The sequence below is a fragment of the Trichosurus vulpecula genome, chromosome 8 (assembly GCF_011100635.1).
Source record: "Trichosurus vulpecula isolate mTriVul1 chromosome 8, mTriVul1.pri, whole genome shotgun sequence".
NCBI lineage: Eukaryota > Metazoa > Chordata > Mammalia > Diprotodontia > Phalangeridae > Trichosurus > Trichosurus vulpecula.
Window position 1 is genome coordinate 186,193,314 of NC_050580.1, and position 15,889 is coordinate 186,209,202.

The 15,889-nt window shown below is 37.5% G+C and overlaps 1 protein-coding gene across 1 annotated transcript in view; it reads left to right on the top strand.

Annotated features, from left to right (window-relative positions):
• The first annotated feature begins 1,127 nt into the window (after positions 1–1,127).
• The window catches only part of LOC118828939 (transmembrane and coiled-coil domain-containing protein 5B-like), a 54,202-nt gene continuing 39,440 nt past the window's right edge, over positions 1,128–15,889 (top strand). Inside the window, exon 1 of the mRNA XM_036735835.1 lies at positions 1,128–1,184. Within this exon, the coding sequence (XP_036591730.1) occupies positions 1,128–1,184 (57 nt within the window). The remainder of the gene's footprint in view (positions 1,185–15,889) is intronic.

Consider the following 15,889-nt stretch of genomic DNA (forward strand, 5'->3'; position numbering starts at 1 on the left):
ATATCCTAGCAGACAAAATGGAAAGACATGAATTAGTTGATGGTACAGTTAGATAGATTCAGAAATAGTTGAATGACTAGACTAAAAAAATAGTGACTTCCTGGTGGGAGTCTTCAGTGGAGTGTCATGAGACTCTGTCCTTGGCCCTGTACTCTTCTACACTTATTTCAGTGACTTGGATGAAAGTACAGATGGTATGCTTATGAAATTTGCAGATGAATGAAGCTTAGAGGACTAGTTAAAATGCTGGACAGCAGGGTCAAGGTTTAGTCTTGTGGGAGCTTGACCTCTAATGAAAGGTTAAGTTCCCTTTTCTTACATTCTCCAGATAATTACATCTCTATCTTAAAACTTCAAGGACAATTTACTTAAAATTTAAATTTTGGATAATGTCTAAAGTATCGAAAAATGTGGTAGGAGAGTATAAGGGTATTCAGTGTGTGATATGCATCAGATATGCAACAGTTATTTATTTTCTATACACAAAAGAAATGTGAAACATAAAACATAAGCACACATTGACAGAAAGACTTAAAATAAGATCCAGTAACTTAATATAGCCCCAGTTATACTACCCCAAGGAATATAACTTAAATCTCATCAGAACACAAAACAGTTTGAGAACAGTTGAATAAGTATGGTTACATTTCATCTTATTTCTGTACCATTCTTCTCATGGTAGACGTCCTCTGTCAGGGTGGGCCTTAATTTACAACAAGGAGTCAATAGATTAGTATTTTATTTCCTCCCAGGTAATATATTTAGATTTTGATGAGGACCTTCAGTGCCTTCATTGAAAGAATAGTCCCATAATGACAATTAAAGTCCTGTGGCAGGTATGTAAAAGAGAGGTATTGGTGGGGCAAGATAATTTTTTATGTGGCTTAAATCCCACCATACAGGCATCTGTCCAATTACTCTACCCAATGAAACTTTTCTATACAGGTTTACCTGTTATACTTCTGTATTGGCACTAGTATTTAGCCATAATATAACATTAATTAAATTAAGCAAGACTGTTTATGTCCAAACCCCACTAGGCATCTGGTTTTCTTTTTCCCCTAGAAACATATAACAAGATGTACTCTCAGAGTGTGCTTGACTGACCACAGGACTGAGAACAATTAATGAAATCCCTGAGGTCCTATTCTCCATGCTCTTGCCAGAATCTGGATCACTTCCAGGCACAGGTATCCCTCACTTTACAGAATAGAGGCATTTCCTCCAAGACAGTTCCTATGATGTGGGAATTGACTTCCATTATGAAACTAGAGATATGGCCCCAGAAAAGAATAAAAACAAAAATCAATTTCCTCCAATAGCTTGAGTGGCTTGAGAAATAGAAACAACCAGTCTTATATTACTGTAAAAAATTTGGGAAGCTAGAGGAATCCTATTAAATAAAATGAGTGAAATTCTTTACTTTGCTTGTGAGAAAAGGATGTAAAATAATACCAAGGAAGAATTATTAAGGAGAAATAGGGCAAAGGGAATCATCAGAGAAATATATGATAAAATAAAAAGGTGAGTTGGTTACCTAATGTGAGCCTATGTGCTTCATTGGCATAAACATAATGTCAAGAGAATGTGAACAAGGTTCATGTTGTATAGGATCCCTGGAATTATTTTCACAGGGACATGGACAAGATAGTCTCAAATGGGCATCCATGTCAATGATTAGATCTAATATCTATTCTCAATGGTTAGGTTGAAAGGCTGGATAACATACTCAGTTTTGGTTGTGTTGCTGGTAATTCCAAGGCTTCATAAGAGTCATATTCCTTTGCCTTATTAAACTATAGAGGTAATCTTTTGTTCTTGAAGGCCATGCCAGCAGAATACAACCTGTGCCAGGGCCCACTGTGCTGGAAAGCCTTTGAATCCTGGTTAAGTGACACCACTCACTGTATACCTGATGTTCAAAGAGCAAACGGCTTAGCTAAGTTCAGAGAGGCTTATCACCAGCTTGGCTACAATGTGATGATATTTTTTGGCCATATCAACTCTCAAAGACTATATAAGAGATTATAGAGATTATATTATGAGATTGTGTAAGGAGAGGGAGCACTGTGTTTATGAACCAGAGACCTTAATTTTGGAAACAGTTATGTTCAGGGGTCATTCAATGTCATAGAATCATAGAAGCAGAGAATCTTGAGTCATAAGGGATTTCAGAGACTACCTAATCCAACATATAATGGAACATATACCCCCTCACAACATCCTCAATTAATGGTCAGTTTTTCAGCCTTAACTTGAAGAAGTTCAGTGATATGGCAAATTTACTATATCCCAAGGAAACCCATTTTAATTTGGGATAACTCTCTTTCATAAGGAAAATCAAACAGAAAAAAAAGTGCTCTGACCAGAGAGCCAAAATGGCAGAGTAGCAGGAAGAAATATGGCAAATTCCCCTATCAAAACTCCTCCAAACATCTTTAAACTACACTAGATTGAATCTTGTTATGGAAATTCAAGAAGAAAATCACAGTGAGACATTTCTTCCAGTCCAGGTCAGCATAAGGAGATATATTGAGATGTCTATGGATGTTGGGGTGAGGTCTGACCAGGACCATGTGGAATACTCTAGTGTAGGGATAGGTTATGCTCCAGGAAAATAGGTCCAAAACTCATGCATGAAGACACATGAAGAAAGCAGGAAAAGGTTTGTGTCAACCGTCAGCTTTTTTAGCTCACTAGTCAGTTCCAGGTCAAAAATCCAGAGTAGACAGAGGTGACCTGCACCTAGGAGTGACATTCCTGAATAAAGAATAGTCATAGACACTAGGCTGTGTACCCAGAGAGGAGCAAAGTTAGAAGCAAACAGAAGCTTCCTGGCTGGGACCTGAGGAGCAGAGATGGGTCTCAGTTCCAACATCTGCCCCAGTCTGAAGCCTGAAGACAAATAGCCAGGGTAAGAATCTTAAATAAAAGGGGTACTTGAAGTTTAGTTACTGAACCAAGAGCTTCCCAACTGACTGATAGTGGCTAAGTCTAGCACAGAGCTAAACTCAGGTCAAGAACTTGCATGCTTCTGGATCAGATTACTTAGGAAGCACTGATAATTTGCCAGTCCCCAACTTGAGCTTTCTCTGAGAGCCTAGAATAAAATATTACTCAATACCCCCAGAAAGCATCAGAAGGATGAGCCCAAAAATTCCTTCTAGAACTCTTCAGAGTCTGGCCTTCTGTCCAAAGCCAGGAAGTAAGCTGGAAGAATGAGCAAACATAGAAAGAATAACACCTTATAAGGCCATTATGGTAACAGGGGTGCTCAAGGCACAAACCCAGAAGAAAGAGAATGATTCCAAAATCTATAAGCAAAGTTTCAAAGAAAAACACAGTGTGGGAGCAAATTCAACTAGAATTCTTGGAAGAGATAAAATAAAAGTTAAAAATATTTCAAAAATAAAATGATATTGCTAGAGGAATAAAAATGGGGAAAGAAATGAGTGGGATGAAGCCAAGATGGCAGAGTGAGAATGCAGTGAACTCCTCTCTATGAACTTCTAATAGCTCTAGACAATGAACCAGACTGAATCCTAATGGGTGAGTCCTTTGTTCAGTCAAGCTCAATATAGGGGGGAAAATGGGGAAGTTTGTGGACACTGGGAACTGGGATTGGGCCAGGAGCTTGATGTGTGTGTGGAGAACTTCATTACTGAGAGAGAAGCTATGCATCAGCACAAGGGGATATCTCGGACCCATTTCAGGGCATTTCCAGACCCACACAGCACACTGTCATGGGGTACAGGTACCAACTAGCAATTTTGTCACCCATTAGTCAGTCCTGGGTTGAAGATCAAGGGCAGAGTGAGGAGAACCTCATATTGAAGTGGTGCTCCTGGGCAGGGAAGCCCTGGGAGGTGTATAGAGAAATGAGGAAGTTCAGAAGCGAGAAGCAAGAGCAGCAGCAGTGGTATGTCTCAGATTTCAGGTCCAAAGTAGGTCCAATGTCTAGCCCAGCCTGCAGGGGAAAAACAAGGGCAAGAATCTTGGACCAAAAGAGATCACAAAATTCTGCCACTCTGAGCCAACAAAGCTTTCTAGTTGGCTGATAAAGGTGGAGTCCAGCAGTGGTCTACTCTTGCTCATACTCAAACCCAGGTCAAGAATTTTAAAACTCAGACTAAGGGAGTAGCAATCAGGCTTTCTCCCATATCCGACCACTTTGTGAGCACTGAAAACTTGGAGCATCCCAGCCTGTTCCTGAGATCCTGGAATAACCCAACACTGAAAACCCTAATAAAGCAGCAACATGACTAGTGGAGACCTTCTTTTGAGAAGTAATGTCCAAAGTCAGGAAGAAGACTTGACAAATGGGCAAGCAAAAAAAGAACCCCACCATAATAAACCATTGTGGTGGCAGAGATATCTGCTCAAGACACAGATCAGAAGAAGATTGAGTACAAAATATCTATAAGGACTGCCTCAGAAAAACATGTTTGGGCACAACTAGAATTACTGGAAGAGATAAAACAGTTAATTTTTTAACAAATGGAATGAGAGTGCTTGAGGAAAAGGAAAAGAAATGAAAGCTATGGAAGGAAGATTTAGAGAAGGAATTAACAGCTTGACACAAAAATAACAAAACCTTGCCCAAACAACAAGCTCTCTGAAAATGTGAATTGACCAAGTAGAAGCCAATGATTTCATGAGGCAGCAAGACATAGTAAATCAAAGTCATAAGCCTGAAAAAATAGGAGACATTGTAAGGCATCTCATAGAAAAAAAGCTAACATACTACAGTTCAAGGAGAAAAAAAATTAAGACTCGTATTATATGAATGTCATGACCAAAAAAAGAACCTAGACATCATATTTCAAGAAATCTTAAAACTATCCAGATTCTCTTAGAACTAGAGGATAAAGTGGGAATAGAATCCACCTGTCACTTCTTGAAAGGAACCTGAAATGAAAACTCCCAGGAACATCATAGACAAAATTTAGAGCTTCCAAGTCAACTGAAAAATACCACAAGCAGACAAAAAGAAAGAGCTCAAGCACTGAGGAACTACATTCAAGATTACATACAACTTAGCAGTCATCATTTTATAGAAGAGTAGAACTTGAAATATGATATTCCAGAAGGCAAAAGCTATGGATTTACAATGAAGAATAACTCATCTAGCAAAACTGATTATTATATTACAGGGGAAAAATAGGCATTTAGTGAAATAGAAGACTTCTAGGCATTCATAATGAAAAGACTAGAGCTACAAAGAAACATTGGCAGGAATGAACAGAAGCATAAAAAGGTAAGCAAGAATAACAATGTTAAAGAACTGAACAAGGAAGAACTACTTACGTTTAAATATGAGGAGATGATACATGCGGCCTCTCTCAACCCTATCATCATTAGAATTCATAGAGGGAGTGCTATTAGACAAGGTCTAATGTTGTTCTTTTATGTCTTGATGATCTTAAGAAAGAATGGAAAGAGAGGGAAAGAGGGATACACTATGGGAAGTGAGGAGAAGGAAAAGGAAGGTTAGGGAAAATTATTTCACACAACGAAGGTGCACATGTAGATATCTCTACAAATGAGGAGAAAGAGATGGGAGGTGGCTGACACTCGAACTTCAATCTCATATGAACTTGTCAAAAGAAGGAAGAAACATACACAGAGAGTTGTGTATAGAAATACATTTCATTCAACATGGAAATAGGAGGGAAAGGGGATCAACTACTAAACTAAAGGGGGGGAGAGTTAGAGGGAGGGTAGATTAAGGGAGGATTTTCCCTAAGCAAAATAAATTCTAACTAAGAAAGTACAAAAATATGTGTAGTTCTTATCAAGGTGGCAAAGAATGAGATTTTGAGGGAGGGTCCACAAACTAGGGAATGGTTGAATAAGTTATGGCATATAAATATGATGGAATTCTATTGTACTATAATAAATGAAGGCAATGTTTTCAGAGAAACCTGGGAAAATTTGTATGAACTGATGTAGGATAAAGCGAACAGAACCAGGAGAAAAATTTAAATAATAATAACAGTATTGTAAACCTAAGCAATTTTGAAAGACCTAGAAACTTGGATCAGATTAATGACCAGCCACAGAGGACTAACTAATGTTGAAACACTTGACTCACCACCTGATAGAAAGGTGAAAGGCTCAAGAGTTTAGAACGAGATATATACATGTGCACACTCTACATATGTATGTATGTCATACATACATGTACATAGATATATTCTTTTGGATATGGTCAATGAAGAAATATGTTTTACTGGACAAAACATGTTTTTAACAGATTTTGTTGTTGTTCTCAACTGGGTAGGGGTGGTAGGGAGAGAAGGTAGGATTTTACTAATTTGCAAAAATAAATTTTCATTTATATAATAACATCCCACAGTCTCTTGCCAAGAAAGTTAAAAGAGATAGATAGATTCAGTATCTAATTTCTTTCTGTTCTCATCAGAACTTCAAGACATAAGGATTGAAGTAAGAGAGTAGAATGCCTCATAGAATCCTTCATTTCCTTGCAGACTGTACTCAAGCTCCACCTTCTACATGAAGCCTTTCTTGATCCTCTGAACTGCTGGTGCCTTCCCTCCCTAAGTAAATTTGTATTTATTCTGTATATGTACATATTGTCTTCCTCCTTTAGAATGTAAACTCCCTGAGGGCAGGAGATCTTTTGCTTTTGTCTTCAGGTCTCCAACATCAGCATAGTGTCTGATGCATAGCAAGTCTTCAACAAATGCTTACTGACAGGGTGGAGAAAGGGAAGATGCTCAAACTGAGCAGAAATCAAAGTGTTGCTCCCTTGGCCTTCCACTCTGAGTGGCTTTGAAACAAATGACTTTTCAATCTAATGCTTGTGCTTAAAGAGTAACCTGTACTATGGTATGAAGGTCATCACATTAGCCTGGTGGTGTGTTTGTTTGCTGTGGGTCATGGTGCCAATGGTTATGGCTCAGGGACAGACTTGGCTTTCAGGCAGGAAGCCAGGAAAACATACTTCTTAATGCCCACATATTCCCGGCATGACACATGTTTTTGGAAGTTTGTCACACAGATCACCATGGATGCCTCATTTATCTCCCAGGAAAGATTGTCTTCATGGGATATTATTAGAGGATGAATGTTGTCGGGTGTGTATACTGTTGTGGGTATGGAATGCATCTGTCTTCAAGAGCCTTCTTCCAGGATCCAGGGGTGGGAAGGCAGGGAGGAGTGGATAAGTTTTTCCAGATTCTTAATCCCAAAGGAATGTTCAGGAATAGTACCCCTCTCTTTAATGGCGAATTTGAGAAGAAACTTGGGCACATGTGCTGATAGAAGGAAATGGTTTGTTTGGCGTACAGAGACAGATGAAAAGATACTGTTTTCATGGCACCCATTTACTGAGTGAACACAAAGCAACATGGATTTGGATTCTATATATTGTTTTGTGGGTATATGTGGGGGATTGGAAATGGTGATCATATAAAAAAATACAACCCCCTCCCCCACCCCGGCACTAGGCCAAGGGTTTCCACTTGTTACTTCTACTGGTGCCAACAGGCAGATACGTGTATAAGGGTTTAGGTAGGATAGTAGAATAACTAAGTACTTTGTTTTCAAATGGACCTTTCCTTAACATAGAAAATAATATCTATCTAAACCGAAGAGCCTATGTTATATTTAATAGAGAAAGGCTAGAGGCCTTTGCAATAAGATGAGGGGTAAGGTAAGGAGGTCTTTGATAACTACTGTTTTTAATATATTTCTAAAGATGTAAGCTATAGTAATATGACAAGAAAAAAGAAATTGAGGGAATAAGAATAAACAAAGGGAAAATAAAGCTATCACTTTTTGCCCATGATATGATACTATATCTAGAGAACCCAAAAGAGACAATGAATAGTTTCATCAAAGTTATAGGGTATAAAATTAACCCACATAAATAATCAGAATTTCTGCACATTAATGACAAAACCCAGAAAAATGTACAAGAAATTTCATTAAAAATAACTATAGAATGTAGAAAAATATTTGAGTCTATATACTAAAATATACATGGGTATCTGAATACAACCACAAAAAATTCTATAGAAACAAAAATCATTTTAAGTGGAGAAATATTAATTGCAATGCAAAGCTGAGATGGAGATTCCAGCAAGCAGAGAAGGAGGAGAGGAGAGTATTTCATCTAAAACTCTGGAGAAAGAGCTGCTTGGTGTAGAAGAAAACCATTTGATCTCTGCCTTTGTCTCTTCTGTATCACCACCTGACTAGAGGACTTTTTGAACTTTGGAGATCTTGAGGTCATCACAATCTTGTCATTTGGGGGCCAAGGGCAGAATGGATAGAGTCTCATATCTCTACAAAGGGCACAGCAGAAAAATTTACCATAATTAAATGGCACATCTTGAGTACTCTAGAGAAAGAACTTCTAGGAGTTGTACTACCCCTTTTGTCACACATGCTCTCTAAGCTTGAGCCCACCTTACCTTGTATTCTATCTGCACTGGTTGGAGAGTATGTCACAGATTTGGGGGACATTTTATATCAATTTTTCTTATTGTACTCCTTGTAAATTTTCCTTTTTAAAAGGTAATTATGTCTATTGAACTAAAGGAAGGACAGCAATAGGGGCTGATGAGTTATATTTCTAGAATGACAACCCCACTCCCACCCCTGGAGGTCTGTCCATATGGCCCTGAAAAGTGGCCAAGCTCTGGAAACCTGACTCATAAGAGTGGGTGGAAGTCAATGTAGTCACCCAAAATCACATGCTACAGGTGACTAAGATATAAAAGGTCACATCATAAACAAATTAGAGAAATAACACACAAAAAACTTTCACAAATGCAGACAGGGAAAGAGTTTATTATGACCTAATAAGAAATAGGGAGGATCACAAAAGAAAAAAAAATGGATAGTGTTGCATACATCAAGTTAAAAATATTTTGCAAAACCAAAAACAATCCAGTAAAAATGAGAAGGGAAAACAAGTAACTGGGGGGAAAATCTTTGAAGTGTGTTTCTGTGATAAAGGTTTCATGCCCATGATATTTAAGGAACTGATACAGATCTATAAGACTAAAAGACATTCCCCAATAATAAATGGTCAAAGGACATGAACAGCAAATTATCAAAGGAAGAAATCTAAGCTCTCAACACAATATAAAAATTGCTCCAAATCACTAATAATTGAAAAATATAAATTAAAGTACCTCTAAAGTTTTGTGTCATGCCTATCAGATTATCAAGAGAATAGAAAAGGAAATTGACAATGGTTGGAGGGACCAAGAAAACAAGTATACTAATGAATTGTCGTTGGGGTTATGTATTGGTCCAGACATTCTAGAAAGTAGTTTGGTACTGTGCCTGCAAAATTACTAAAATGTGACCTGATGATTTTTTTAGTGGTTCTTCACTTTATTCAGTATTTTATTTTTCCCCAGTTACATGTAAAAATAATTTTAATATTCCTTTTTAAAACTTTAAGTTACAAGTTCTCTCCCTTCCTCCCACCCCACCCATTTTCATTGAGAATTCAAGCAATTTGATAAAGATTATTATACATATATAGTCATTCAAAACATATTCATAATAGTCACATTGTGAAAGAAAACAGAAAAGAAAAAAAAACTGAAGAAAAATAAAGTCAAAAAAGTATGCTTCAATCTGTATTCAGACACCATCAGTTACTTCTCTGGAGATGGATAGCATTTTTCATCCTAAGTCCTTCAAAATTGCCTAGAATCATTGCATTGCTGAGAATAGCTAAGTCATTTGCAGCTGATCATCTTACAATATTGCTGTTACTTTGTGCACAGTACACTTCACTTTGTATCAGTCCATGCAAGTCTTTCCAGGTTTTTCTGAGAGCATACTGCTCATCATTTCTTATAGTACAATAGTATTCCATCATAATCACATACTACAACTTGTTCAGCCATTTTGTAGTTGATGGGTACCCCCTTAACTTCTAATTCCTTACCCCCAGAAAAAGCTGCTAGAAATATTTTTGTACATATAGGTCCTTTTCCTTTTTGCTTTTTACCTCTTTTGTGATATAAACCTAGTAGTGGTATTGATATGTCAAAGGGCTCTTTGGGCATAGTTCCAAATCACTCTACAGAATGGTTGAATCAGTTCATAACTCCACCACAGCGCATTAAAGTCTCATTTTTCCCACATCTCCTCCAACATTTGTTATTTACCTTTTCTGCTAGCCAATCTAATAGATATGAGGTAGTATCTCAGAATTGTTTTAATTTGCATTTCTCCTATCAATAGTGAGTTAGAGTATTTTTTATGTGGCTATGGATAGCTTTAATTACTTCATCTGAAAATTGATCATATCTTTTGATCATTTATCATTTGGGGAATGACTCTTATTTTTATGAATTTGACTCAGTTCTCTCTATGTTTGAGAAATGAGGCCTTTATCAGAAAAACTTGGTTCAAATTTTTTTTTCATATTTACTATTGCTAACTGTATTGCCCTCAATCCTATCCTCACCCCTGTTTATTCTATTCTCTCTCTTTTACCTTGTCCCTCCTTAAAAGTGTTTTGCTTCTGCCTTCCCCCTCCCCCAATCTGACCTTCCTTCTATCATCACCACCCCCTCTCTTATTCCCTTCACCTCCTTCTTTCCTGTAGGGTAAGATAGATTTCTATACCCAATTATGTATGTACGTTATTCCCTCTTTGAGCCAATTCTGATGAGAGTAAGGTTCACTCACTGCCCCTCACTTCCCCCCTCTTCCCCTCCACTGTAAAAGTTTTTTCATGCCTCTTTGGTGTGAGATAATTTACCCCATTTTACCTTTCCCTTTCTCTTTTTCCCAGTACATTCCTCTCTCACACCTTAAAGGTATTTGGAGGTGTTTGGGAGAGATCTCAGGCAAGCACCTACTTTTACTCTGCTATCACAAAGAGATTAAAGGCTACTCACTTCCTAACATAGAGAGATGATGGACTCAAGTTGCAAAATGAGACCTACACATTTGTACATAGTCATTGCAAAAGTTTTCTTTGCCTGATTATCCATATTTTAACAAAGCTATTGTTTTATTTTTTCCTGTTTTGGGGTGGGGTGAGAAGGGAACAGGGATCTAAAGATAGGGTTCCCTAAAACAAAGAAAAGAGGGTCAGTCGGCATGTTTCTTGAAATGTACCAGATAGAACAGAAGGAAGACCAGAAGGAATCAAAGACAAGCAGGACAACTTTGAAAGCAACATTCAGAAATTTTGGTTACTTAAAAACAAAAGCAAACAGTATATATGAGATTCGATTTCATGTACAGTCTTCTCTGTTCTACTGTGTAAATAGAAGTACTCATTTTAGTTGATGTTTGTTAACTTCTGAATTCTTAAAAATGGGAAAAGAAGGAGTTGACTCTAGCTACAGCTGGTGGGGACATTGTAACCCTAAATTAGAGGGAGACCTATGATTACTAGAAGGAGGAAGTTGTTTAGAAAGACAGACTAAATATCATCACAGCCCCAATTATCTGGCTGACTAGTTTGCATTCCAAAAGAACTTTGGCCCTAGTAATAAGATCCTAATATTTATAATTGCTCTGTTTGTGGTGTCAAAGAACTTGAAATTGTGGGGATATCCATCAATTAGAGATTGGTTGAACAAGTTGTGGTATATCATTGTGACAGAATACTACCATGCTTTAAGAAATGATGAGCTCAATGATCTTAGAAAAACATGGATAGACACACAAAATAATGAAGAGTGAAATGAGCAGAAACAGGAGAACATTGTATATAGTAACAACAATATTATTTTATGAACAACTTTGAGTGAATAAGTCATTTTGAGTTTTATGAATATCCAAATTAACTAAAAAGGACATATTAAGGAAGATGCTATCTACATCCAGAGAAAGAACTGGTGAATAAATTTGTGTATAGAATGATTTTTACATATATTATATATGTAAATGTATGCATATTTGTGTCTAATGGTAGTCATCTCTAGGGTGGGGAGAGGGAAGAAAAAAAATACAAGATAACTTTATTATATATTTAAAAGGAATAGCAAGTTGTACATAATAGCTTTGCAGTTTCATGTGCAATCATCTTTTTATCATTGTTATACTATGTTATGGAAATGTTTGTTTTATTCCAAAAATTTAAAATTAAATTAAATTAGTAATTAAAAAATATTCTAGGACTTAGAAGATTTCTATCTTTATGACCAGAAAAGCTACACATTGCTTAAAATTTTCTCCTCTATTTTGAGGACTAAATTTCTGAAGGTCTGCCTTTCTCACTCAGAGTTGAATTTTAGTCTGTAGCTTTTAAGGTGTACAAAGAGATGGCAGTCAACTCCTTCGTTAACACCTCAGATGAAGACTACAGCAGCGAGTAGAGAGAGAACATCCCATAATGGGGTGAGGTAGATAGAGAGAGGAGGAGAGGATGGAAGGGATAGGAGAAGAGAAATTGATGAAGAGAGGGAGGATAGAGAAAGTGATAGAAGAAGAAGGAGAAGAACAAAAACAAAAAGAAGAAGGAGAAGGAACAGGAGGAGGAGGAGGAAGAGGAGAAGGAGGAGGAGAAGATGAAGAGAGACAGAGAGCAGCTCTGCAGAGCTGTGAGATGACATCACCAACCAGAGGACTTCAGCATTCTGATAGCTTTGGAAACATGTTGCTCCTCCACACATCTATAACCTTTGCGTCATATATTCCCATATGTATACACTTTCATGTGTGTGTTAGCCATATCTTCCCTATGTATGCGAGTCTCATACATGATTCTTATGTGAGTCCATTCTTTTTTCTGATGATATTTGCTTATGTTTTTACTGTGCTCCAGATTTGGGGTGGGTGGGGATAGATGATGTTCCATTGCTACTTTATTATATTCTGTTATGAAATGCTCATGTTTGAAAGTATTCTCAGAGAACAACAGTGCAGAATCATGAGTCATGGTCTGGGGGGAATGTAGTTCCCCTAAAGTTCCACAGAGTACTTGGGTTAGCTTACTGTGTGGCCCATGAAGGAATGGAGTGCCCCTGGCACTACATTTAAAAAGAGGACACTTTTTTTTCAGGGCTGGTTTGAATATCCTTTTTAAGGAAAGAATCCTTTCTCATTCAGCAAGTCTGCAAGGAAGGGTAGTAAAACACTGGAAAATAACTAACTTAAGGAGCAGAAGACAGAGCTCAGAATTGGATTTTACAACATAGAATAATTTAAGACCTCTATGGGAAAGAGAAAGCTTTCTGATCATTGAGATCCTTCCTGTGCCTTGCTCATGATTCTAAGGGTTACAAAGAATAATCCTTTCCACTATATTAATATTACCTCTTCCCTACCCCCAAGATCATCCTCCCTATTAATTACTCTATTTCCCTTTCCCTTTAGAAAGCCTCATCCCTATATTCTGACAAAGCGTGTGTGTGTGTGTGTGTGTTGGGTGGGGGGAGGAATGAGAAAGAAGACAAAGCTGTTACAGAAACAATATTCTAGACTTGGAGTCAGAGACCCTGGTTTCAAATTCCATCTCTGTGTAACCTTACTCTTGTATCATGATTTCTCTGGGTGGACTAGATGATCTCTGGGGGTCCCTTCATCTCTAAATCTGTAATCTCCAATGTTGAATTTGTGTGTAACCCAGAAACCTACAGAAACTTTTCAGTTATCACTTCAGAAAGCAGAGATTCGAGAGCAGTATTTAAAAGATAGCTTTTCTTATTAAGAAAGGTAAAGATTTGTTTATCTACTCTCACCAAGTAAGCCTGGCTCATTAACACAAGAGCAAAGAACTATAGTTAAGACAATTTAGGAGGAAGTTTGGGCGGGGTAGGGATGGGGCAGGAGGCCTCTGAGGGTTTATATTTTTCCAGCTGCAGTCATATCCTCTGTGATTCCCAACCCTCCCTACTCCCAATTTATACACGGTGCTCTCATTCATCTTTCATGAGACCAAAATTTCTTCAACGATTAGGTCAGATCGCCCTCTGGTGGGATAAAGGGGAAAATAATCTCTTGTTAAGAGAATAAACAATTCTCACTTTCAGGGAATGGGATGGTCTGGTGAATAAATACCCTGATTAATAATGTGTTTAAGATTTATCTTCACTCAATGCCTTCACTTCCTTTTTACTCATTCTTTCCTCAATCTTTTGTGATTTGACTTCTTTCTATATCTGCCCACACTCCCATTCCCCTAAATGCTCTCTCAAAGGTCACCAAGGCTCTCCTAGTTAGCAAAGACAAAATGGCTTTTCTTAGTACTTATCCTCCTCTCGGCATTATAGCATTTGACGCTAGTGACCATCTCCTCTTTTAGATATTGTCTCCTCGCTTTGGCTTCAGAAATACCACATTCTTCTCATTTTATTCATTTCTCTATATCTTTGTCTTTTTTTCTAGGTTAATCAATCATTTCACAGGTACCTACTACATGAACCTCATATATAGTATGCATGTACTATATGAACCTACTATACGGAACCTAGCAATGTGCTAGGTTCTAAAGATACAAAGGAAAAAATAAAATAAAACAAGCCTGACCTTCAAAGAGCTTACAATCTAGCCAGGAAACATAATCAGTACCTCTATGGGTATATGCAAAATAGACAAAAGGTGATTTGGGGGAAAAGTATAAGCTGCTCTGCAAAGCAGCAAAGGCTTCCTGTAACATGAGTCACTTAAACAAAACTTTGAAGGAAATGAACAGTTTTGAGAGATGAAGGTAAGGAGAAGTGGCATTCCAAGCTGGGGGAGGGGGGTGGGGCAACCAGGGCAAAAGGATGGAAGCAAGAGATGGAATGCTATGTGTGAAGAGTAGCCAGTTTAGCTGGATCTTTCTCTGTATGGAAGGGAACAATGTGCGATAAAGGTGGAAGGATAGGTTGGGGCAGGTTGTGAAAGGCTTTATATACCAAACAGAGGAATTTATATTTGATCCTGGAGATAATAAGGAGACATTGATATTTGTAGACAAGAGAGTGATGTGGTTTGACCTGTGCTTTAGGAAAATAAGATAGGTAGCTGTCTAAAAGATGGATTGGAGAGGGGAGAGATTTGAAGATGGAAAAAGAAATTAGGAGACTATTGCAATAGTTGAGGTCAGAAATGATAAGGGCCTAATCTAGGTTGGTGGCTATGAGTCTTGAGAGAAGGGAGTGCATGGGAGAGATTGTCTTTTAGAACCACTTAAGTGCAGGGCTTCCCAATGTCTATCCCTAGTCCTCTTTAGAACATCCTTTACATGCCAGGGGTTCTTAACCTGGCATCCACAGACCCCCAAAGGCATATATGGATAGATTTCGGAGCATCTGTGAAATGTGATGAAGAAAAAAATTGAGCATTTCCTTCAATTATGAATTTAAAAAACAATAACATTATTTTGAGAAAGGGTCTATGACTCAAAAAAGGTTGAGCATTCCTGCTCTTGATTCTCTCCCTTGGCAATCTTATTAATCACTTTACTAATTACTAATTGATTTATTTATTATAGTTATAATTTATTAATTTGTAATTTATTAATTACATTAATCATTTATTCATCCTATAGCTACAATTTTCACCTCTGTGTAGATGATGCCTGAATCTATATTTTTAGTCCTAACCTTTCCCTCATGCACCAGAGTATATCTATGTATACATCTCACTGGCAACTCAGACCCTCTGTATCCAAATCGAGCTTATGAACTTTCCTCCAAAACCTAGTCCTGTATGACCTCGAGTAAGTTTCATCCTGAATTTCAGTTTCCTTATCTGTAAAGAGGAAGAATTAGATTAGATGGTCTCTTTCAAGGGACTATTCTGGCCCTTACCTTCTGAAGGGCCAAAATGAAAAACTGGATTATTATGTCACATACTTGATTCCTATATCTGTGCGATGGCTTGGAAGTCAAACATGAGGATTTTTTTAATATTAAAAATACTCATTCCTTTTGTTGTGATGGCTTGCAAT